The sequence below is a fragment of the Marmota monax genome, unplaced genomic scaffold, assembly GCF_021218885.2.
Source record: "Marmota monax isolate L192 unplaced genomic scaffold, Marmota_monax_Labrador192_F-V1.1 WCK01_AAM20220418_F8-fsc00105, whole genome shotgun sequence".
Lineage (NCBI taxonomy): Eukaryota > Metazoa > Chordata > Mammalia > Rodentia > Sciuridae > Marmota > Marmota monax.
This window is the reverse complement of record NW_026692947.1, coordinates 2,863,388-2,887,017: the sequence shown is the minus strand read 5'-3', so window position 1 is coordinate 2,887,017 and position 23,630 is coordinate 2,863,388. Positions and strand designations below refer to the sequence as shown.

The following is a 23,630-nucleotide window of genomic DNA, read 5'->3' as shown; positions in this document are numbered from 1 at the left end:
TAAGTGTGCCCAAGCTCGCACTAACTTGCATATTCATATATCACATACAGCTATAAATATCTGTAACGTACACAAGAATAACCACATATAGATAGTCAGAATTATTCCGGAGGGCCTATGTGCACACAAAAATAAATCCACCATCAGAAATCCCAGCCAGTGCACTCAGATGGCTTAGGAAAGTATTCTCTGTATGGAGACTGGGAGGTTTGAAGTAAGTGGTGTTTCTGGCTACAGAGTAGCAATTGGGAGGGGTAGCAAGGGTTTTTTGAAAGTACTTCTTCTAGGTAGAAGCAGGTAGCCAATAGGGAAGGCAAAGTGTATACATGCTAAGGATACCCTTGTTTCTCTTGCAGATTCGAGCTGATGGTCCCCCCCATGGTGGGGTCCAGTATGAGATGGTCTCTGTGCTCAAAGATGGGAGCCCCATCCTTCGGGACATGGCCTTCTCCATTGATCAGCGCTACCTATATGTCATGTCTGAGAGACAGGTAAGTGCTGCTGCCAATCCATATACCCTTTCCAGACTCCAGGAAACTGGTTAGTTCAGAAGCTGTTCCATCTAATAAGGGAGACCTCTGCTCTTGCTGCACCAGGGTCCCGGAAGAGGCAGAATCCCTGTAGGATTTTGCAGGGAGCCACAGGGAAGCAAGCCGGGGCCAGCCACTTCCCGGAGGCTTCTCTCTAGGCCACAGCCCCTGTCTCAGCCAGTGATGAACAGCCCCGCAAGAACAGGCCAGACTGCATGGAGCAGCTTGGTGTGATTAGGAGGTAGATTTACTGCTCTCGGGCCCACAGAGTCTGCTGCTCAAGGGAGCCAAAGAGGTGTAAATAATCCAGGCCTCCAGGCTGGGCCTGCTCCTGAGAGAGACAGAACCAAGATAGGGCCCCAGAAGGAGATAAAATCTTGGCATGAGTCTTAAACTGGTGCAGGGTAGAAACTGGTCAGCTCTGGGAAGCTGAAACTATGCCTGCAGAGATGGGGAATCCTACAAAACAGACTTCTACCCTCTGCTAGGTAGCAACTGAGCAAGTTCCTCACCCTTAAGGATGGCGGGGAGGAGGATTACTCCCCCAGATTGTACTCACTCTGAATGTGTGGCAGCCCAGAGAAGGGTAATGCAGGAGGAGCTGTGGTGAAGAAAAGAAGCAGGGAAGACAGGAGATTCACCAGATCCCTGTAGATCCAGAAAATCAAGCGAACACCTAGTTTTCACCAAGACTGGTTCATTCCATTCACTTGGTCAGTGGGTTAACAGTTGTTAAGCTGCAGCAATGGTCTTTATCATTTTCCTGAAAAGGAGAAGTCAGATAAAGGTCAAAGAAGGATTAAAAAGGATTATGAGTCTGTCTCAGCAGCTGAGGATACTGACAGAGGCTGGAGAATTGTGCTGGGACTAGAGGACCAGCCACTTTCACAGGGTGCCTCCCAGCTCCTATGTCATTCAGAATATTCTGCCAGGATTCCAGTGTCCTTGATCAGCTTCCCCCTTCTCCGAGTTGTCTTTCCCTCCTTTGTTTTTGAATGTAAGGGATCTGAATCAGGGGATGTGGGATAAGCAGAAAAAGTAAGAAAGGGGCCAGCAGGCACATGACAGCTTTAAGGGACGCAGTGATGCAGTTCTAACTTGAAAATTACTTCTTGAGAATAGATGACACAAATCATATGCTAATTGCATGCAAATTACATCCAGAGCCTCTTGAACCCACCTGTCTTTTTTACCTTCTTTCATGTGGCCCCTGCAATGGAGGCATAAACAGGTCCAGATGGGAACTGGGAGGAGCTGGAGGACGCTTTGCCTAACCTAGAGTGGGTGAGAGAGTCTTGGAAATAAACACCAGCCTATCATCCCAATAAAACAGGCAATAGGCCTAAGAGAAACCATGACTGGGCACATATTTATTGGAGACAAAATACTGGGAAAACATGAAAAGGAGTGGGACTTGATCTCTACCCTGAAGTTGGTTACCATCTAATGAGGGAGAGAGACAGGTACCCGGGTATCTATGACGTCAGATTGAGTACTATGGATGCTCTGTGTTCTCTTCCTATTCTTCTTCACCTTTAAGACTGAACGTTATTTTTAAAATAAAAATAGTAGATGCTTACCTGTTCAATACCAGTTCAAGCATTACCTATAGACAACAGTCTCAAGTCCACCATCCAAAATTAACATCACGTTAACAGGATCCTGAGACACTTTCACAGGAATACGTAAAAGGCTGGTGATAGATGGCAACCTACATAGGTGGCTAAAGAAGAGGAATAAACCCACAGTATGCATGATATTTTTTGAGAGACATGCTGTATGGCTCAAGACCAGGCAGGAAGCTCTGGGTAAGAGCTCTCTCTTGGGTTTTTTTTTGAGTCCAATGTAGTGAAAAAGCAGAAGCAGCAAATGGAAGTGACCAACAAAACCTTAGTGGAAACTGAAAAAGTTCCAAGGCACATTTTGGCTGCATGTCCTTTGTCAAATGGGATGCTTTTGAAAATGCATTCAAAATAGAACCAAAGAAGAGGCGCAGGGTCAGGGCTAGAGGCTGACAAGAAGGCTTGAGGATATAGAATGATCTTGAGTTCGTGTGTGATGCCACGTCCGAGAGCATGCCTCCTGGTCAAAATACAGTTTCTCTGTAAATATCCTCTCCTTTGTCCTCATCCTCTGCTTCAGGTGTCCTGTTCTTTTTCCAATCTGCACCAAGTAGGTTGAGTAGTAGCCAGTTGCAATGAGCAAATGAGCAGATAGAGGAAGAATGTGGATTTAATGCCATGGGGCTGTCTCTGGCCAAGTGAGATATTAATAGGGGAGCTCTCTGTACCAGGTGGAGCTGCAATCAGGAGGCCATGTCTAAGGGGGATTTGTGGTGGAGCTCTGAAGCCTGTCACTTGGACAGCCATAAATCGTGTAGAAATAGGTAGCCAGGTGACTTCACCAGGGGCTGAGTCCAGGGAGGAGGGCCAAGGGCAGCTCAGGAGGCCCATCTGTCTGAAGCTGGCTGAGCACAGAGTATTCACAGACAGCCAGGACCTCTTCAAGGAGGCAGTTTAATGTGTGGTTGGAGAACGGTCAGTAAAAATTAAGTCAGATGTCCTGGATTCTAGTTCAGCTTTTGCAATAACCAGTAGCATGACTCACGGCTTCCGTTTCCTCCTGTTTGAGTTAGAGGAGTTACATCAGATAACAGATTGCCTCTGAAGTCTACAGTTCCAATTCTGGCTGTTCTATAGCAGAGAGGCCTTAGACAAGCCACTTAACCTCTGTGAGTGTCACACAAGGTCAGGGTGAGACTCAGTTGAGACAATAGCTAGGGAAGTTCTTCTTACTCTGTCTCCATGCAGACTATGACTCCACTGGTCATTAAGATTCTACGTGGCTTCTTCCACCTCTTGCATTCTGATTTCATTACTTAGGAGAATAAATACTATATGTGATGATTAGGAAGCTAAGTGGTTTGTGACCCAGATAACAGGCCCTGCCTTTAGTTCCCCAGGTGACCTGGGCTTTTATCTTCTCAGGGACTTGGATTTACCACATTTAAAGATGGAGATGAAAAACCTGACTCAGATGTCCTTTTAATTCTTGAAGAGTTCATTGAAGGTCCTGGTATTGGGACTTCTCTTTTTGCAGGTGACATCAAAATCACCACTAATAAGCTTAAAGTTAGAACAAAAGAACTTGCTGAAAAAGAGGTCTGTGAGGTTTTCATGAGCTTCTTCCCTAAACAATGAACATTACAGAGAGTAGGAATGCTGGTTTGCTTATGAATAAGTGTATTCCTGCGCTGAGGCAGTGTATTAGTCCTTTTTCCATTAGCATAACAAAATAACAGAGTCTGAATAACTTAGAAAGTGAAGAGGTTTATTCAGTTATGGCTTTGGAAGCTGAAAGTCAAAACAGTGTGGCCCAGGCTCTGGCAAGGGTCTCCCTGACTGCATCATATCATGGCAGATGATATCACAACAAGAGTGTATGCAAGAGGAAGAGCTCGCATGACCAGACAAGAAGCCAAAGAAGGTTGGGAGGGGCCAGGCTTGCTTTTTTATAACAACTCTGTTGCAAGAAATAACCTGGATCCTGTGAGAACTACATCAATTTCTTCTGAGGAAAGCGCCCTCAATGATCAATGTATATGCCACTAGGGCCCACCTCTTAAAGTTTCTACACATGAACATCTGGGGGATACACTCAAACCATATCTAAACCATAGCAGGTAGAAATTTAAGATTTTGGGGTTCTCTAAAAGTCCTAAGACCTTGTGTGACATCAAGGGAATGGGGCTTCCAAAAACTTCACTTTATAACAAATCTCTGGGTAGCCTAATCTCATCCCTTCCTTCCACCCTATCCACGGCACTTACTTTTCTCTCTGTACTCACCCCTTCTCCAAAACATGGCATCTGTCCTATCCTTGAGACCATGTGAGAGTACAGCGTAGTCCCTGGTCTCACATTCTGCAAAAGGGGTTCTAATCTGCCCACAAAGTTAACAATCTAATACCAATATAACACTCGTTCTCTTCTCTCTCTCTCTCTCTCTCTCTCTCTCTCTCTCTCTCTCTCTCTCTCAATTAACTAAATGTAATTAAGAAATAGGACTAGTAGGAAGCGTTGGGTCATTAGTGCCACTTCCTAACAAGTCAATGTTAATGTACTGTTAATAGATCTGCGGCTGGCCAGTCCCAGGGGGAAGTTTGGGAACTGATTCCCCAATCCTGCTGCTAATTGCCCAGGTGCCTGGCTCTTCTCTAGAAAGCCCGCCCCAGACTCAACAGTGAGTCAACAGATGTCACAGCATGACTCCAAGTTGCACCCCTGTCCTCAGTGTCTCATGGAAATCAGACAGAGAGTACAGGGAAAATCAGGCTACGGGCCAAGTTAAAAACCAAGCAACAAGATGAAAAAAGAAAGTGAATGGCCCTAGTTTCCCCCCAACTTGTCAGGCTGGCCACTCCCAGAAAGGGAACACCACTCCGTCCTCGGGGTGGATGAGAAAAAGAGTATGGGGATGGAAGCAATTATTCTATTTTATACTTTAATTAGTTTGAATTAGCAGAGGGAATAGAGGCATAAAATGATCCAGCGAAGGGTGAAATGGAAAAAGGGAGTCACAGTGGAGAATGGCTCCGTGCAGGCTGGAAAGAGCCTTGGGAATAGCAGATAGGCTGGCAAAGGGTGAGCGTGTTGGGAGCGGGTGGGGGACGTGGGATTCTGCTCTCTATTTCTAGGCGTGGAGGGGCAAAAGAGCATGGTGGTTAAGATCTGGCATGTGAAAGTGAGATAGACTTCATTTTCATAGCTTCTTGCTAGGTGGTATATGGCTTTGAGAAAGTAATTTGACTTCTCCAAACCTCAGTTGCTTCATCTGTGTAATGGGACTAGCAGATAGGCTAGTAGTTGTGACTAGATAAGTCACCTAGTGCCATATCTGACTTAGTCAATGCTTTCAAATGTGATAGAAATTTATTAGTAGTAGTATCAGTACTAAAACTTTCTGGGGACCTCAGAAAAGACTAGAAGCATATCCCCTATAAATTATGGCTGGGAAAGCATTCTTATGTTCTAGCAATGGCCTCCAACCTGCCATTCCTGCTGCTCTCTCCCGAGGGACACCTCAAAAGACTCTGGCCTGGCCAAATGGCAGCATTGGGCTGAGTCACTCATAATCTGCTATTTATTTTAAAAATCTAGGAATGTGCCCAGCAGACTAAACAATCCTGCCCCCCTCCATACTCAGGAGGCAGCCGCAGGCCCATATGTGAGGCTCGGGAGACTTGAAAGCAGGCATCCATAGGGAATAGGGAGGGGCACCTGAGCCCTGGCCATCCCCCAAGCCCACGGGCCTGAGTGACCACAGGTATGGATGCTTGGTCAGCCAGGGACTCTCCAAGGGGATTTTCATTTCCGGTTTCCTCAGGTATATAACCAAGTCTCAAGTTCAGTGCAAAAGACAAAACTACCTTTTCCAGGTAGTAAGCACTCAGATCCCAGCCCTGAGTGCCCTCATGTGTGTGACAGGAGTTGACACACTGCTGTGTTTATCTATGGCTACATAACAAACCATCCCAAAATGTCTGAGTTAAGGATTCGGGGACAGAAGGGGTGCAGGAAGAAGTGAAGGCAATGTGTATCTGTTCTATATATCCACAGCTTCTGTAGGGATGACGTGAATGGCCATGGGTGGCTAGCATGAGGGGCTGGATTCTTCTGGAAGCTTCTCCATGTCTGGCACTTGGAAACTAGAAGCTGGGATCAGTTGGGATTTTTTCACTAGAATGCCTTAGACAAGGCTTCTCCATGTGTCTTGAGTTTCCTCACAGCCTGCTGGCCCCAAAATAGTCAGACTTCTCGAGTATGACAGCTCACGGCAGACACAGCAGCTCAGGGTTCTAAGAGTAAGCACCCCCAGCAAACTAGGGAGGACTTTTTTTTTCAACATTTTTTAGTTGTTGATCGAACTTTATTTTATTTATTTATATCTGGTGCTGAGACTCAAACCCAGTGCCTCACACATGCTAGGCACGCGCTCTTACACTGAGCTACAACCCCAGCCCTATGTAGGACATTTATTATCTTTCTCAACGACTTGGTTTTGGAAATGCCAGTGTCACCACTCTGCTGCCCATCACTCAGTTGGCACACTTGAAAAGCAGGCTAGGAGAAGATGCAGGGCTGGGTTCCCCATCCGCAGGGGCATGGAAACACAAAGCACCAGGGCAGGAGGGGACTTCAGAGATTCTGACCCCAGATGAGGAACTCGAGGCTCAGAAGGCACCATGTGAATGCCCCTTTCAGCACTGTGTACCCCCAGCACCTAGCTCCAGGATCTGCAGAACTGCTCTGATTTCCCAAAACACAGACGGACCCATTAGTGGCCTTAAAGTGTGCTACTGATCAACTGCTGAAGGTTTTGTAAGTCCCACATTGTAAGGGTCCCGCGAAACGTCGGAGAAAGAGACCACCAAGTGACCACTCATGCAATTGGCAGAAGGGGGATTTATTGAACCAGCATGCTGGGGCTCCGTGCCCACTCAAGAAGGGAAAGCAGCCCAGAGCCCTGAACAGGGGCTGAGCACTGCTTAAGTACACTTTTTGGGGAGGGCGAAGGGCTTTGTATACATCAGAACAAATCATCATGAGGCGCGGGAAAATTGAACAACAACTCCTAAACATGATTGGTTCATTCATTGGCGGGAACAGGTCAGGCTGGAGTGATAGGTCATTCCTAAGGAGGGGGTTACATTTAAACTGATTGGTCCAGGCCCTGCAATGCCTATGTGTGACCACACAGAGCCCTTATTAAATAATCCAAATAGTCAGGGGAAATATTTACTGGGCAGTTCCAAGCATTGTCTTAACAGCTACAGAAATTTCAGGTTTTGCGGGTAGCATAGAAACCTAACAATACCTAATCCTTTACATTTTAACTCAGACCTTGCAGCTTAGAAACTTTACAACACCCGGTCTTTTACCCTTTAACTTTTACGCTTTAACTTCAATTTCTTTTACCCTTACAACATCAAATGTCCATGGGCAAAGAAAGTGCTTGTGGGAATCTATCAGGAGGGGGTCACACGTTGAGGGCATGTTGGCTTTTAATGTTCTGCCAGGAAGCCTTCCTGTGACAGGTTGCATGGGAACCACTCAGAAGTGGTCCTCCTTCAGGACACAGGGCAGTGGCTTCTCACCCCCAGGGATTACAGGAAACAGACATTTTCACCAACCCTGCCTTTCTGGTTTAACAGAGATGGGGCAAGGAGGAGTCTGGCCTGGAGGTATTGTTACCTCTGTTGACCGTGACAAGTCCTTGCTTCCCCAATGTTGAAGAATAACACCAGAGAAGCTCGCGGAGGCAAGGTCAGAGTAGAAATTAGAAGTTTAGTAAAGGACAGCAGAAAAGACTTCTCCGGGAGGAAGAAGGGGACCCAAGAGGTGGAATCCGTGGAAGTGCTGTTGTTTCCCCTTTTTGTAGTTCTTTCAGTGATGGAATGTAGGTGGGAAGGCCCGAGGGGTGGGACACAGGTGGGCCAAAGAAGTAATCTGGGCAGGAAGGACTTCTGAGGCAGCATCTTCCAGTTTGCTGTTCGTTAACACTTCTTTGGGATGGGCTATCTTAAAATCCGCTGGGGCTGTTCATTAACATTTCTTTGGGATGGACTATCTTCAAATCTGTTGGGGGCTGTTTCCTGGACTTCATTAACATTTCAAGAGTTGCTCAACTTTTCTGGGAATTCATTCTCAGCACTCAATTTTAGACCCGATTTACCTAACTACACTGACTACCTAATTTTAAATCTGGCTTCAGTATCAGAAACAAAGTGTGTAAAGCCACCTTCCCTGACATAATTCACTACAGGAGAAACCCCGCAGCAGGTCCCTGCTCTGGTTCTAAGTCTTGTGTGGGGCTTGGGGAAGTTTAGGTCCGCCTCTCAAATGCTCCTGCAACACTGTCCAGAGGGCTTCTCCAAGGGACTAATTTTGTTCTCCCTGGTTTGGAGAATTCCCTGTCAAATACCAACTTGGTTTGAGGCCCAAAAATAAGAATCTTTTCAAAGGGGCTGTTGTCATACTTGGGGTAGTAAATTTCCTACCTGTAGCCAAAACTACTGAACTGCCTGCCAGTCCCCCAGGTCACCTGAAGACCTTGGGAATGGAAAAAAAAATGTGAGGAACCACACTCCTGCTTGTGGGTCTTGGCATTTCAGACTATTATTGTGATGGTGCATGTTTAGTGCAGGTGATCAGACTTCCTGGGCGCCTGCAGAGTTCGCCAAGGTGTATTTTGACAAGTTTCAGTAACAGGAGCCCCGCTCCCACCTGGGCCTGGAGGCCTTGGCCCTGAGGGAGGCAGGAATGTGAGGGGGCAGGAGAGAGCTGAGCCTGAGGGACCTGGGGACGGATTAGGCGAGTGAGGAAGAGAGAATCATGGCTGCACTTTGTTTTAGAAAGTGTCACTTTCAATCCAAGCCTTTGATGCACATGTGTTTCTGGTTAAGGATGCAAGACCCCAGTGTGGCCCAGGAGCTGAATGCTCACATCAGTGCCTTCCCCAGAGGGAGGGCGGAATTCTGCACAGGGCACAGGGACCACCTCAACCTAGGTTTCCCTTTTCCCTCTGTGTTTCCCACATTTCCAGTGTCAAGGATCCAGAGGCTGACCCAGGGCCGACTCCCTAGTTATTAATATTCTCAGGGGAGCATTTTTTTTAATAAATATTTTCACATGAGGGAAGAGAAATGCAAACCCACCCTTTTAATCAGACGCTTGGCTTACTGTATGTAAGAGAGAGAACTCCAGCCTCTTATTTTAAAATCCCTTGGTTTAGAAAGAAATGATTGAACACAATGCCCAGGCAGGGCGAACTGGTGCCAAAAACCCTCCTTTCTCTAAATGGGCAGGGGGCCTGGAGACTCTCTCTAATCCTTGGCAAGGGCTTTGCTTTCTCTTTCTAGGTAGGACAGCTGAAGGCTCACACTCTAAGATGATGCTCCTAGACTGAGGGATGGGAAATCGCAGTGTCTCTGTACCAGAAGGAAGCCTACCCTCCCCCAGTCTTTTAAATCTGAGGAACTGATGCCTAGAGAGGGGACTCGCTTACCTGGGTCATCATGCTGATCCACCTGGTCCAGCCCAGCATTCTTTTCCCAAGTTGACATGGCTTCATTCAGCACAGGCAAGGGAAAACACTGGCATGTTTAAAAACTAAAGTTGAAAAAAAAACAAGGAAAACAAGCTAGGCCCAAGAGAGAGTTCCTGAAGATGTTCCCAAGGGTCAAATTAAAATAGAGGTGATTTGCATATCATTAGCATACACAGACCCATTCATTCAACAGACCATTAAATGTCTACCATGTATAATGCATAGAGCTGTCCACTGGAAAGTCATTTGCATATGCAGATATAGACACGGCTGTCTTTCTAAGGAATGTTCCAGCAAAGATCTTAGGTACTTTCTTGATTTCTTTCTGCTCTTTTCAGCACAACAACAGCCCTGTTAATGGGTGATTTTGTGTACAGATAAGTAAAGTAGAATTCCTGCCCTCAGGATGATCACATTCTGGAGAGAAGGCATGAAATGTAGGTAAAAGGGAAAATAAGGTGAGCAGTGCTACAGAAGACAGGGATGATGTGTTTGATAATTACATTAGCTCATAACTATCAGAAAGAGGCCTGTCCATGCTGGGAGTCTCTCAGAGAGCCTGCACAGGATTGCAGAGCTGGTTGAGGCCCAGAGACTACTTAGTGATAAGCAGCCCTCTGTTTTTTAGAAAAAGAGTCAGGGATCTGGGGAGAAGTGACTGTGGAGAATGAAGGGTGTACCAAGCAGTGAGAGGAGGCTGGTATCAGCGACTGTGAGCAGTTTCCTGACAGCTATGAAAAGCATGGACTCTTAGATAAGTCCCAGCCCCATCACTGACTGCTTGGAGGCCTGGGGCAAATTGCTTCACCTCTCTGTGCTTCAATAACCTCATCTGTAAATGGACATAATTATGGCATTTGCATGAGGATTAAATTCAATGAATTAATGCATAAAAAGCACTCTGAAAAGTACCTGGCATGTGTTACCTGCTTAATAAATGTTAGTAGTGGCAATTATATTTTTATGGTTGTACCCCCTTGTCTCATCACCAGGCCAAGCCCTGCAGTTCACGCTGTGCATATAGTCACACCTTAAAAAAAAAAAAAAAAACTCCACCGCCTACGAGGCTTTTGAGCTCTACTTTAAGATGTTGAAATCTAATATTTATGTCATGCTTTGCTTATTTTAGTTGACAAACATGACCTCAACTAATAAGCATTATTTTCCTAGCCTTTTCTACAGATAAGAAAGAAAACTGAAATTTAATCTCGCTAAGTAATTTGCCCAGAGCAACAAAGCTGGCAAACAGCCGGCTTAGGCCTCCACCCCACGCTTCTGGAGGCCGACCCACGCCTCCTTATTTCTGAGACAGCGCCCCCTGGCTGCTGTCCGGCTCCCCTCCTGCACTTCCTCCTCCTGGCTTCATGTTAAGGAAAGGGTTAAACTCCAGGAAGCCAGCACAGACTCCTAATCTTCTCACCTGACACACCCAAGGAATTTGGAGTACTGGGCTGTTTTACTTAAAAAAGAAAGAAAGAAAGAAAAAGTCAGCACTGCCCCAGGCCCTACATGGCCAATCAGGGGAAATATCTCTAATGGTCCGAGTGCAGGGAGAAAAAGCCCCGGGCCCCAAGGAAGTTACTGCAGCTCCTTTCTTCCCGCGCAGAAGAATGGTGCCTCACAAGACCCTCTCCCCTCCCCACTATGACCCGGAGGGCTCCTAAGAGGCAGAGCAGAGGAGGAGGGACAAGCCTGGGTGGTCCCAAAGCTCCTGCCTTCCCACCTTCCCCCAACATCAAGTGGCCATTCAGGGACCCAGCAGGTGACCTGGTGACACTCCTGCACATTTTCCTACCCCATCCACTGCTCAACTTGGCAAAGGAAACCCCTGGCCAGGAGGGCAAGTCCAGTACACCTGGGAGAAACTGCATCCAAGCCCCATTCAGCCTCCAAGTGCCATTCCAAGAGTGAGCCGGGCAACCAGGGAGCAGCTCAATGCGAGGGGCTCTCAGGCTCATGGAAGCCTCCTGTGCCCACAGCCTGGAGTCTCATCCAGACACCTGCCTGGCCCAGCAGGCTCGCCCCAGGACTCGGCAACCTGCTTCCTATCTCCTTCTAGGCGCTCTCCCTGGTGTTCCTCCTGTCGAGGTTCAGTAATTGAATGTGTTTTATTTAGACCATAACATTTAGTGCCACTTTGGGTTTCCAATTAGGCTTCAATCAGATGCTGAGAGTCTGATTCGTTTTGTTGTTTTGATCAACACAAAAGATGGCAACATCAGAGGAGCTGTCGTGAAAAGTTATTTCCATCCGCTGATGACTGAGACAGTGGCTGCGATGTGAAGATACAGTTTCAGAGGTGTGGAGAGGGGCACGAGCATCAGCAGAGCAAGAGGCCGGGAAGGGGAAGGCTGCAAACCTTGGCAAGATGCACCATCTGAAGGGCAGAGGCCTCCCCTAGGGACAGAGATAGACCTTGGGCATTCGGGGACTTGACAAGTCTCCTCTGTATGGGGGCCAGAGCCCTGGGGGACACAATGGGGAAAAAGAATGGGGTCTCCATTCCAGCAGGTTTCTCACACAAATGGTGAGGCTTGGACGGACCCTCTCAGGACTTAGATCCAGGAGGTACCCCAGGAGGCAAATGCTGATCTCTGCTGGATCTGAACTCCTTAGCCAGAAGTGGCCAGCTGAGCCCATTTACGGGAACACTTGGTGGCTTTCCTCCCCGCTGCCTGTGGATTCTGACCAGCCAGCTGCCAGACAAGCTTTCTCTCCTGGGCTGGTCCTTTAGAAGGGATCTAGGCTCAAACTTGAGGCTACAGGGGAGTTCTAGGGAAAGGGAGGTAGAGGGGTGGTGGGAGAGCAGCCAGGACCAGGTAAGGTGAAAATCTGCCCTTGTGAGTCATCTGAGTCACTTACTGGTGCAGCTAAGTCAAGGTCAACTGAAGCCTCAGTTTCCCTGATGGTCAAAAGTATTTAAATATCCCTCGAGGCCAGGACATTTGGCACATTCTTTCTAGATGTGAACAGTATCAGCAGCGCAGAAGTATGTGGTGCTTGGAGGCTGGCCTGGGTCTGAGTGCGCATGTGCTGGTGAGAACAGAGGCATGGGGACCAGCAAGTAAGATGACAGAAAACGCCCCTGTGGGATGGGGTCGTTTGCTCCTTCATGCAAGGAGCAAGGGGAAGGTTGCTCTCCTCCTCCTCTCCAGTGCTGTTTTCAGAGCCCAGCTTGACTGCATTTTTTCCAGTTGGCCTTCTGTTCTTTCTGTGGTAGGCCCAGCTCAGAGACCCTGAGTCTCAGCCACAGTCTCCATAGTTTTCACACTATGCCCTGAATCTGCCTTCACCATCCTGCCTCAAGTGGCCTTCCCCCGCCCAGTCCTCCCAATCATTCCCACTCCCGCCTCCCTCCACAAACAGGCTAGGGTTTGCAGCATCCACCAGGTGGAGGAAGAGTGGCTGTGTCATCAGCTGTGGCTTAGCAAACAGTCCAGGGTTCAGCCTCTGTCCTTCAGGCAGTGTTTAGGGATGAGAAAAGACAGGTGGGCAAAAATGAGGGTCAGGAAAAAAGGAGACTGAGAAAGGAGATGGACAGAGACTCAGCCGCCATGGTTCATCCAACAACCTTTGAGGACTGCTAGGTTGGCAGCACAGGGTTTGTGCCCGCACGATCACACCTACACAAGGAAAGCCACAAGTGAGCAGCTAATGAAGCAGCAGCATGCAGTGTGCTGGGAACAGGAGAGGCCACCACCCAGCACAACTTGTGAGTCAAAGAAGGCTTCCCCTGGGGAAGAGATGCTCCAGGTGATTTGTGAAAAGGAAGGGTTCATCCACTGTGATCAAAAACAAAAGAGTATTGATTAAGTGAAGGAAAGCTTCAAAGCAGGAAGTTGAACCTACTCAGGAAACATTTCCCCAAACTTGATATTGTTGGAGCCAAAGGAAAAGTTCAGAGGCATCAATTCTTGCAGAGTTTCTGTGTCATATGGATCTCAAGACTTGAGATGAGTTCCACCCACTACTTATCTCAAGAAGAAAGGGCCCCAGCACAGAAAAAAAGAGGCTTCAGGCCCCCCCATCTGCTGCCACGTAGAACATGGGAGGGAGCAAACATGCACCCAGCTCCTGGTGCTCTCTGGCACCAAGGCCAACAGCTGGCCCCCCACATAGGCCATGGATTTCAGCAGTATCATCAAGAAAAAAATGCCAGCATTGGGCAGAGTTCCCACTGGCACCTTTTGTGATCATGCCAGTCCATTCCCCTCAGGAGGACCATTTCTCTAACTGTACAAGAAAGGTCTCTGCCCATCCCAGGCTAATGGGAAGATGAAGGGGCTAGTGTACCCCTGTCATCCATTCCCTCATTTTAACAACTTTTATTGGTGTCAGAGACTTTGCTTGCCAGGGCTGCTTATTTCTCCCTAAGAAGTAACATATTATTTGGTACTTTGTAGTTGCTCAATAAACACAGGGTGAAATTCAAAATGGAAAGAAGAAAAGAAGGTAGAGGCAGAAAGGAGGCCCTTAGGATAGCATGAAGACTCATCCGTGGAGACAGTTAGAACTGTGCTCAGATTTGGACTCTGCCACTCTTCCTTGTGGCCTGGCTTATCCCCTCTAAGTCTCAGTTTTACCTTCTGTAAAGTGGGATTAACAATAATAGCCAGATTTAGGATTGCTGAGAAAATTAAACCAATAATCCCCATAGAATGCTTGGGACAGAGCAAGAGCCAGCCCCATGGAAATGGCTGCACCTAAGCCCAGTGCCTTTCTGTGGTTCACTCATGAGCTTCCTGTTTCACTGCCACTAAACCCCCCACAACTAACATGTTGCTCATTTTTCATCCTGAAGTCATCTGCCAGTGGCATCTATTTCTAGCCTCTGTCTTATGAGACAAGAATAAGGAAGGAAAACAGATAACGGCAGAGGCTCATTTGCCAATTGTCAGCTCCTGCTGTCAGCGGAGCTCTCTGTCTACTTCTCCCAGGGTGCCTAGAAAAATCACAGTGACCTTTCATTCACTGGTTGATCTGGCCAGCTCTTGGCTCTGAGTCTCTCTGCCCAACCTCCAGCATCCCAGCCCCTCCAGCAACCAGTGCTCACTCACTGTCTCTCATTCCTCCGGGGGCTACAGGACGCTGTGCTAGAACCCCTGAGCCTCCCTGCCATCATGACCAGATTCCTAAAACCTGTGGGCACCGAGAGGAGGGGCACTAGAGTGGCTGGTCTTTCCTCCTCACTGCTCCCAGGGAGAATTTTTGCTGCTCTCCTGCAGACCCGCTTCATACCCATTTCACGGAGGAGTTCCACTGAGGCATAGGCCACTGACGGACCTGCCCAGCACTGCTTGGGAAGTCAGCAGCCTTGCTGGCAAGAAAGATATGCTCCTCCCAGCCCTCATCTGCAAATTTTTCCCTTTCAGCTTCACCAGATATATCCTCTTTTCCATCCACTTCCCCTCAACCTCTGTTCCCGGGTCAGCCTCGGGCCTGGCTGCCCTGCTGTGGTCAGCTAGCCATTCCTGCTTGTCCTTTCCCCTCCTCCTCAGGCTTAGTCATGCATCTCTCTACAGCCCTCCTGAGCCAGTGGGGCTGAGGCATGCAGTCTGGGGGGATGGGCAGTTGAGGGTGGTGACAATCACAGAGGTGACAAAGAGGCAGGCTAACAAGTGTTTGCTGACAAGGAGACATGCCACAGAAGTCCCCAGGAGGCCAGGCATGAGCCAAGCAGAACTGAACAGCCTTGATTGGTAACAGGAGTTAACAGTGTATAGTGTGTGTGTGTGTGTGTGTGTGTGTGTGTGCAAGCACATGCATGTGTATATGCACATTTGTGCATCATACCCAAATCAGCTTTGGGGGAAAAAATGATCCGAAACAGAATATGACTTTCTCATCCCATTTCCTTCAAGTCCTCTCCCTTGGACTCCCCATAGCCACCGCTGCCTCCGTCAGAGTTAGTGAGTTTTACATCCCCCTCGCACTTGGGGAAGGGAATCTTAAAAACCTTCTGCAAGTCAGCCTCCTGATTTCCAGGCTCTCTTCTTGGCCCTCGCTGTCAACATCAATTTTCTGCAGGGAGTGATTTAACCTTCATTTATTCATTAATTCCTTTTTCCCTTTAACTTCATTAGATAAGATTTATAAAGGTGCTGAATTGGAAAGGTCACCTGTCCCCAGGCCCAGGACACAGTGTGCCTGCCTCTCTTCCTTCCAGGAGTGTTCTAGAGGTGGGGAGGTGAGGTGAAAAGCAAGCAAGAGAGCAATAGAAGAGTCTGAGGCTCCCAGAAAGACTGGGCAGGCAAGTGGATGTTAGGGGTTCTGAATACACTTTCACATTATCTACTTCCTTTAGGAGGGCAGAGTAGGGTGGTGGGCAGGGCAGACTCTGTGTTAAATATATCTGGAATCCTGCCTCTGGCCCTTTTAAGCATTGACCTTGACCAAGTTTTCTAATTGCAAGTGCTCAGCTCCCTTTGAGGTGGGTTGTTGCTAACAGGTAATTTTGGAATCGTCTCCACTGGGTGCTGCAAGGATTAAATGAGATGGTGTACAAAACTCAGGGAGCATTATCCCTGCCACACAGTGAATTCATTACATGGGAACTTTGAAAAAAAATATCTTTCGCTGTCCTGGACAAGCCCTGGCACTGTTGGACAGTCATTAGATCACTAACCACTAGAAACTGGATCATTAACCATTAGAAACTGGTACGCAGGAAGTCTGTCTGGTTTTCCCAAGAAAAATGAAACCCTCACATTCTATGTTGGATCCCATCTCCAGAACCACAGGAAAATCCTAAGTTTGTAGAGGAGCCAGGAAGAAACAAACCACCCACCACGTGATGATGTCAGGATTGCTTCCTGGGGTTCTAGCAGATTCTGCAGGTCTGACCATACAGGCCTCCCGCCTTCTGCCTGGTCTCACCATCTCAGGCCCACCTAGCAAGTACTCATAGCTGTGGGCCTTTTCCCAGATCCCTGTGGCCTGCTGGCTCAGCTGGCAACCATGTCATCTCACAGCTGCCTCCCTAGAAGGAGGGGAAGCCCAAATAGTCTAAAGAATCATGCTTGCATTTTGAATCCATGGAAAAACAAGAGTATCCACTTGTGGCCACCTCCCTACTATCCTTCCTCCTGTGTCCCCATTAGAACTCAAAACCATTCCTATTCATCCCAGTCAGAACAAATTCAGTCCTCTGGGCTTCTCTCTAACTTTTATGGTAAAACCACACATCCAATAAATCTCTATCTATTTGATGTCTTTCCCCATTAGGCTCTAAGCTACCAGAGGAAGGTCAGAGAACCCCAACCCCTCCCAGGGCCAGCTGTACAGCCAGAACTCAATCAGTGTTTGAGAAAATAATTTTAATAGGAAAGCGCAGAGAAAAGCAGGCAGGCAAACCTATTCTGTGTGCCAAGCTGAGAATATTGGGTTTGAATATGATCACAGAGGATTATAAAAATTAATTTTATTTTATCTAATATTGTTTGATTTGGGTCCTCTGGAATTCAACATGCAAATTTATGCTCCTAGTGCAAATTAGAGCATGTCCAGATTAATAGAGAAAATTCTAGTCACCCCACTTTCTCCAGAAACCTATTTTTGTTACCTAGGATCACCTATTTGTTTGCCCAAGGGTGCACTAAGAAGTCAATTCCAGGAGAGGAAGGAACTCTGGGGCAGCACCTCCTCCAGACTGGATAAACTGAGGACAAAATGACAGGACTCGGTGGAGCACAGGGAGTTGTAGACAATGGCCAAGAGAACCACAGGCTGCTCCTCGGGTCCCAGGGCAGTCTTCACTGGGATGCACATCAGTTCCAGTGTATTCTATTAGATTGTAATATGTTCATGCTCCCAGATTTAATGAGATTCCTTGGGCATTGTTAATAAACAATGCCTGTCTGACCTTTTTAGAGTGGTAACATTGTATTGTTTTATTTCATGAAATAGGGCCTACACAAAAGGCCACTGGGTTTAGTTATTGTTATGTTTTGAAATGAATTTGCTGCTGGAAATGCACTGGGTATCCATTGAGGCAGTTGGAGACACTAATCACAGGATAATCCACAGAGGAAATAACTAGTATTCAAACCTGAACTTTGCGTTCACGTCTCCTGTCTGAGCCCTTTCTCGTTTCTCTAGCTATGCCTGCTACCACTGCCACAATGCCTGGCCTCCCAGGGCACTGTGGTTGGTGGCACCATCTTGGCCTACCTACAATTGATTCAAGCCGAATCAATATTTATAGGAAAGAAAAAAGGCCTCTCACAGCAAAATATATTTTCTTGTCCATCTTTAGTGGAGTTTGCTGAAAGCATGTGTGTGTGTGTGTGTGCGTTTACTAGTTGGTGGAATCTCTGTTTCTTGTTTTTCGTGAAGTTCAAGTTCTTTACCTGTGGCCCTAGACTAACATCTAGTGGCCATGGGGTAACGTTGGTAGACATCAGTTCAGAGAGTGAAGCTGCGCACACAATTTTGTCGGTTCACATCGTCTGTCTCTGGGGTCACCTGGATGGAATAGATACCTTGTCATTCCTGTAATTCTCAAGATAGCTGCACTAAGGGACTGACACATCTCACTTCAGTTCAGAGCAAAGGAGGGTCGTTTCCTGAGTCCAGCAAACGCCTGCTCCTTTCCAAGGTGATTGATAAGCTCCGCCTACCTTCAGAGCTGCCTCTGGCCCAAGGGTGTCGCTTTCTGCTTTCCTGCATCTTGAGACCACAGCCTTAACGTATAAAATTACTTTAAACACAAACAATGACAGATAACCATTAGAGGAGAGTCATCCTTTTACATTGTAAAAATTGAGTTGGGAATTGTCACTTTTAAGAGGTAAGAGAGAGACATATGGAACAGAATACCTAGAGACTCTTATTTGTCTCTTAACATTAAATCTAAATCATAAAACCATAGCAAGGCACTCTTACATTTAGGACTCTCACATTTCTTCATGAGAAGTATGCAGAGAGTCCAAAAAACCCACACTCAAAAACACATCATCTCACCTTGTTTTGGTTTCCCTACTCATAAAAAAGAATGAACCCAACCACCTGATCTCAAAGCCCAAAAATTAATGAGGAATTAACTCAGTGAGATTGAACAATTGGGCAAGTTTTTATTATGGCACTTGCTTATGTGTGGGAATGTTCAACATTTCTCTCACCTTCTTGGATTTGAATTAATAAATTCAAGAAGTTGTTAATATACGTTAGAATAATGAATGAACTTTGAAAGACATTAGGATAGGTGAAAGAAGCCAGACACCATGAATGAAGTATTGTATGGTTCTGTGGCTAAGAAATGCATAGAAAAAGAAAATTCCAGGGGACAGAGTCAAGTGGCAGGTGGCCAGGGCTGGAGTAACTGGGGTGGGGAAGGGAGAAGAAATGGGAGTGGGATTATTTTCTTGTCGGGGAGTGGACATCATGCCACAGACATGTGGCATTTGAGGGGCCTGCCATCCTCCTGAGGGTTTTTCTCCCTTTCCCTTCCTCTCCCCACCTTTTCCCCTACCCTAGTCTCCAACTATTTCCCATTCCTTCTATCTCCCTTCCCCTTTCATCCTTACCAATCCCACCGTCCAATGGGTGCATCCTGTGAGAGTCTCTTGACCCCAGAAGGCTGAAGCAGACAGGTAGGGGAGAGATAATGATCAAAATCAACAGTAACTAACTTTAAATTGTTTATATTACTGGACATTATCATTCTAGCTTTCTAGAACTTACTTTAACCCACACCATGTCCCTATTACAGAAATAGTCAACCACATTGTGTAGAAGCAGAAAGAAAGAAGCAAGAAAATCTAGCTAGTCAGGGGCACAAACAGAATCTAACCCGCCTCTGCCCGCCCCCAGCGCCCACCTTCTGGAGCATTGTGGGACCTTAAATATGAGGCTGGGCTTGGTTATGTATTGATGAATTGTAATAAGAGGAATTTGATGGGGTTCAAAATGGCAGTATCTAGGATCTCATCTGTTGGTCTGATATTTATGGCCACTCATGGGTGATATCTGCGAGGCTCTTCCATTCATTATGGTTTTCATTAAGACTCTAATCCCGTTTAGAAGTCTGTTTGTCACTTTTAACTCCTCTGTTTAATCTTGGGCAGCCCCGATCCTTCTTCACTACGAGCCAGAGAAAGACAGCTCCGGGTGGCTCTTTTCTCCTCTCAATTGTGTGCAGGTGGGGAGGAGGGCCCTGAGGGTGGTAGGCCCATCTGCCTGTGCTCTAAGTGTGCACAGAATGTGCACACGGAGCATCAGCAGTAGCGTGTGGAAGGTGTGTGTGGTGTCAGCGTGTTAGGGCATGGTGTGTGTGGTGCACACGTGTTTGTGTTCATGAGCATGTTCCTATAAGAACTTGAGTTTATGGAGTGGTATGTGTGTGTGCATGTCTGTGTTTTCTGTGAGGGGCTTTCTTTTTTGAAACATAAGAATTCTTGAGTTGAGACCTAACTACCTGCTTGTAAACCACAGAGGTCCTTGTCCCCTGAACATCTTCCACGGTGGATGGAAAGTTGGTGGGGATGCAGGAAAAGAGAGAGAATTAGAGCAACCTTGGAGTCCTGCTCTGCTCACAGTAGACCTGAGCCCCTATTTAGCTTCCCCCAGGGACTCGAACCTCCCTTCCTGCAGCACTGGTTTCCAGAGAAATTCTTCCTCTGGGCTCCTTTTCCTCGAGGGAAGTCTAGGATGCTTTTGCTTTTTTGATGATTACTTACAATGTTAACTCCTAAGAAACCAGGAAGAAAAGAACCCTAAGTGGTCCCTTATTGTGTCCTTCACTGTCCACAGAGCGCATGCCACAGCTCATTCTCCTGACTTTAGTTTAAGATACCTTCTTGCCCATGACTCTCCCACCTTGGCCCTTCTCAAGTCCTGCCGTTTCCATGGAGACCTCCCCACTTCTGAATCCACAGTGGATTCCACACGTGCTCATCCCCATTACAGAAATGATAAAAGGCATCACAATATTTAGGGCTTAAAAATATTCCTTTTGGGTCAGCTGGGCCAGAACTCTGATAGACCCACCAACTGCCTCCATTTCAACTGCCTCCTTCTCTAGAGACTTTGGGCATCGGGGCTGCCAAATGTGATGGTTCAGGTTGTGCTTTGCTCACAGGCCACTCACTGGCTGAGGGGCAAGATGCGTTCAGGTGACACTGTTTTCGGCTGCACAAAAGTGCTATATTGGCTAGTAATGGTTCAAAACAGAACTCTCAAAGAGTTGAATCTGCAGTAGCAGCTAGAGAAATCTTAATGAAAGACAACGCGGAGCGCTGTCCCCCTTCCTCATGTCTCAGCAGATGAAGCGTTACCCACAGTCCTCCTTCAGCAGACATCACCCTCTATCTGATTAATCCCACCCTCTCTGATCACCACTTAACTCCACATGCCCTTCTCAGGCTCTAGCTTAATTTTCACTTCTCAGTATCCGCCTTTTAAGTGTCCTGAATCTGTTCTATCACATCTTTGTTATGTCCTTCCAACTAGTTAGCAAGCTCCAGGAGACCAGAGAGCACATTTCCATTTCTTTTGCTTTCGGGCTACCCCTGTGACATCTATCTGATGACTCGGTCCCCAGTGGGAGCTTAATCAGTGCTGTGGACACACTGAGTCACCAGCGGAAGGTGCAGACACCAAAGCCCTGTGTTCAGCGTTAGATGCCTGGCCACAGACCTGCTCCTTAAATGCCAGCTCAGCCAGGCACCTCAGGGAACATGAATTCACCCACGCACATCGTTCAGTTCTGGACCTCATTGCCACAAAAATGTCCCTGAGGTGTGGGAAGTTCCGGAAAAACTTGGCCGGTCTTGTGGTCTCTCTCACAGTGTGAGCATTAAGCAGCCCCAGGGTCTCCCAGTTAACCTGGCGTTGTGGCCTCCATTTTGGATGGGTGGTGGCTCCACAAGGACAGAGCCATACACTCCCTGCCAGCTACTGGGTTCAGATGAGGGACAGGCCTGTGTGAGGGCAGCATCAGGGCAGAGGCCTTCTGTTGGGTCTGTGAGATTGTGGCTTATTGTTCCCTTAGAGTGGTGTGCACAGCGGGTCTCGCCTGCAGTAACCTCTCTGGCCATCTGAAGACCCACATCCCCCACTGCCACCTTTCAGTCTCCTCAGTACCCCTGCCTCCCCAGCTGTCTCCCCTGATCCAAAATAAAGCATTCAGGCAGTCACTCAACAGCAGTGCTGATGCCCACCCCTCGTGCCTAGAGATGATGATGCATCACCCACAGAGCGTACCAAGACGGAGCCAGATTATGCTCAGGTGGTTAAAAGTCCAGGTCTAATTGGAGATCCAGGGAATCAAACCATTGTATTATTAATGATTCTCTGGCAATGTTCTGATTAAAACAGTAATTTTAATAAGCACAGCTCGATGCTAAGTGTTCACTGAGCACCTAATTACATCAGTTATAACTCCAAAATTATTTAAAATTCTGCTTTTTTTTTTCCACCAGACCCGGCATGCACCAAATAAAATACTCAGACAACTCAGTGATTATTTTCTCTAATTAATTTCCTAAGCACCTGTTTAAAAGGGGGAGGCTCTTTTGTCTCTCTTCTATCTAGCCCCCACAAGTTTCTGCTTATGACCCCCAGAGACTCTAAGACGTTGATTACAGTTGAAGCAGCCACCGCGGAAGGTCAGGTATAGGAAGCAGTGAGGACAGTAGAGATCTGAACAGTCCCCACAGGCAGCCTTCAGGCAAATGGGGGCTGCACAATTCTAATCCCCATTGGCGGCTCAGGTGGGATCTAACAGCTGTGGGGACGCAGGAGCACCCAGAGGGCTTCTAACCTGGCTCCAGCCACCTCTCCGAGGCTCAGTCTTCCTCAAATGCAGATGTCCTACCCAACAGCTGCCCTTGTATCTGCTGAAAGCCAGGGGCAAATGGGCCAAGAGGCCCCTCTCCCTGGTGTCAGTTCTCAATTTCTTCCTACCTGGGAGCCACTTCAGTAGAAGAGACCACATGGCCCATTCACTCCCTGGAAAGCTACAGGGGTTTCAGGAAGAATGTTCTGCCGGCCTCAGAACTGGGCATTGTGACTCTGAATTGAGACTGTGTTTGAGACTTGGAGCAACCAGAGGACTTCTTATCCCAGAGATGATGCCCAGAACTTTCCTTTAAAAAAAAATGTTTTTTGCTTTGACAGTAAGTTATCAACCTGTACTCAGAAGTAATAATAGCAATAATTCCCCCAGATTCATGCAATAAGCCCGATACTGAGCAGTGCCATGTGATGGTTCTCACTTCTCGTGACCATCTGACGATGGGTGAGCTAGCAACAGCAGTCATTAACATTATTGCATCCAGCCAGTGTGTGGGGAGTTTCCACCCAAACAGCTTTATTTTAAATCCACTACCCCTTCAAAGGGTTTATGGTGGGGCAGAGCCACTGAGGTCTCAGGCAGCCTGCATCACTAGAAGCTCACTCTGGGATAAGAAGTCCTCTGGTCACTCCGAGTCCCAAACACAGTCTCAATTCAGAATCACAATCACCAGTTCTAGATGAGAATGAAACTCTGGATTCGACCAAAGCTCAGATTTGTTTCCTCCCCCAGCCTGGCCCTGCTGCATGCATGCTCCTGTTTGCAGCCATGAGAGGTGGGCCTCCTCACTCCTCTCTTTCTCTCCCATCCTTCCCCCACCAGAACCACTGGTATTGACTCCTTTGGAGGAAGGAAAGGGAGATGTCCGAGAGGTGCTTTCTCTCTTGAACTGGAAATGTCACAAGCTAGTCCCCTAATCCCTGAGCAGCTGAGGTCTCTGATTGCTCCAGGGCTGGGTGCTTAGTGGCCTTTGGGTGGCCTGCTGCTGAGCATCTGTGACTGGAGCGCCACCAAGCAGGGGTGCTCCTCTTGCTGGCCATCTCCCGCAGCTCTCATTTTGGAGAAGTCATCTCTGTCTACATGTTCACAGAGAGGTCCCAGCACCACCTCTGGGGGATCTTCTCAGACAGGTGTAATCTGCCCCCAGGCCTCCTACAGTGGTCACATCTGGTGCACGAGAGGCACTTGCTCGTCCTGGGC

At 47.5% G+C, this 23,630-nt stretch overlaps 1 protein-coding gene across 1 annotated transcript in view; it reads left to right on the top strand.

Annotated features, from left to right (window-relative positions):
• Plxna2 (plexin A2) overlaps window positions 1-23,630 on the top strand; it is a 208,252-nt gene that overhangs the window by 93,992 nt on the left and 90,630 nt on the right. Inside the window, exon 4 of the mRNA XM_046452125.1 lies at window positions 357-491. Coding sequence (XP_046308081.1) covers window positions 357-491 — 135 coding nt within the window. The remainder of the gene's footprint in view (window positions 1-356; window positions 492-23,630) is intronic.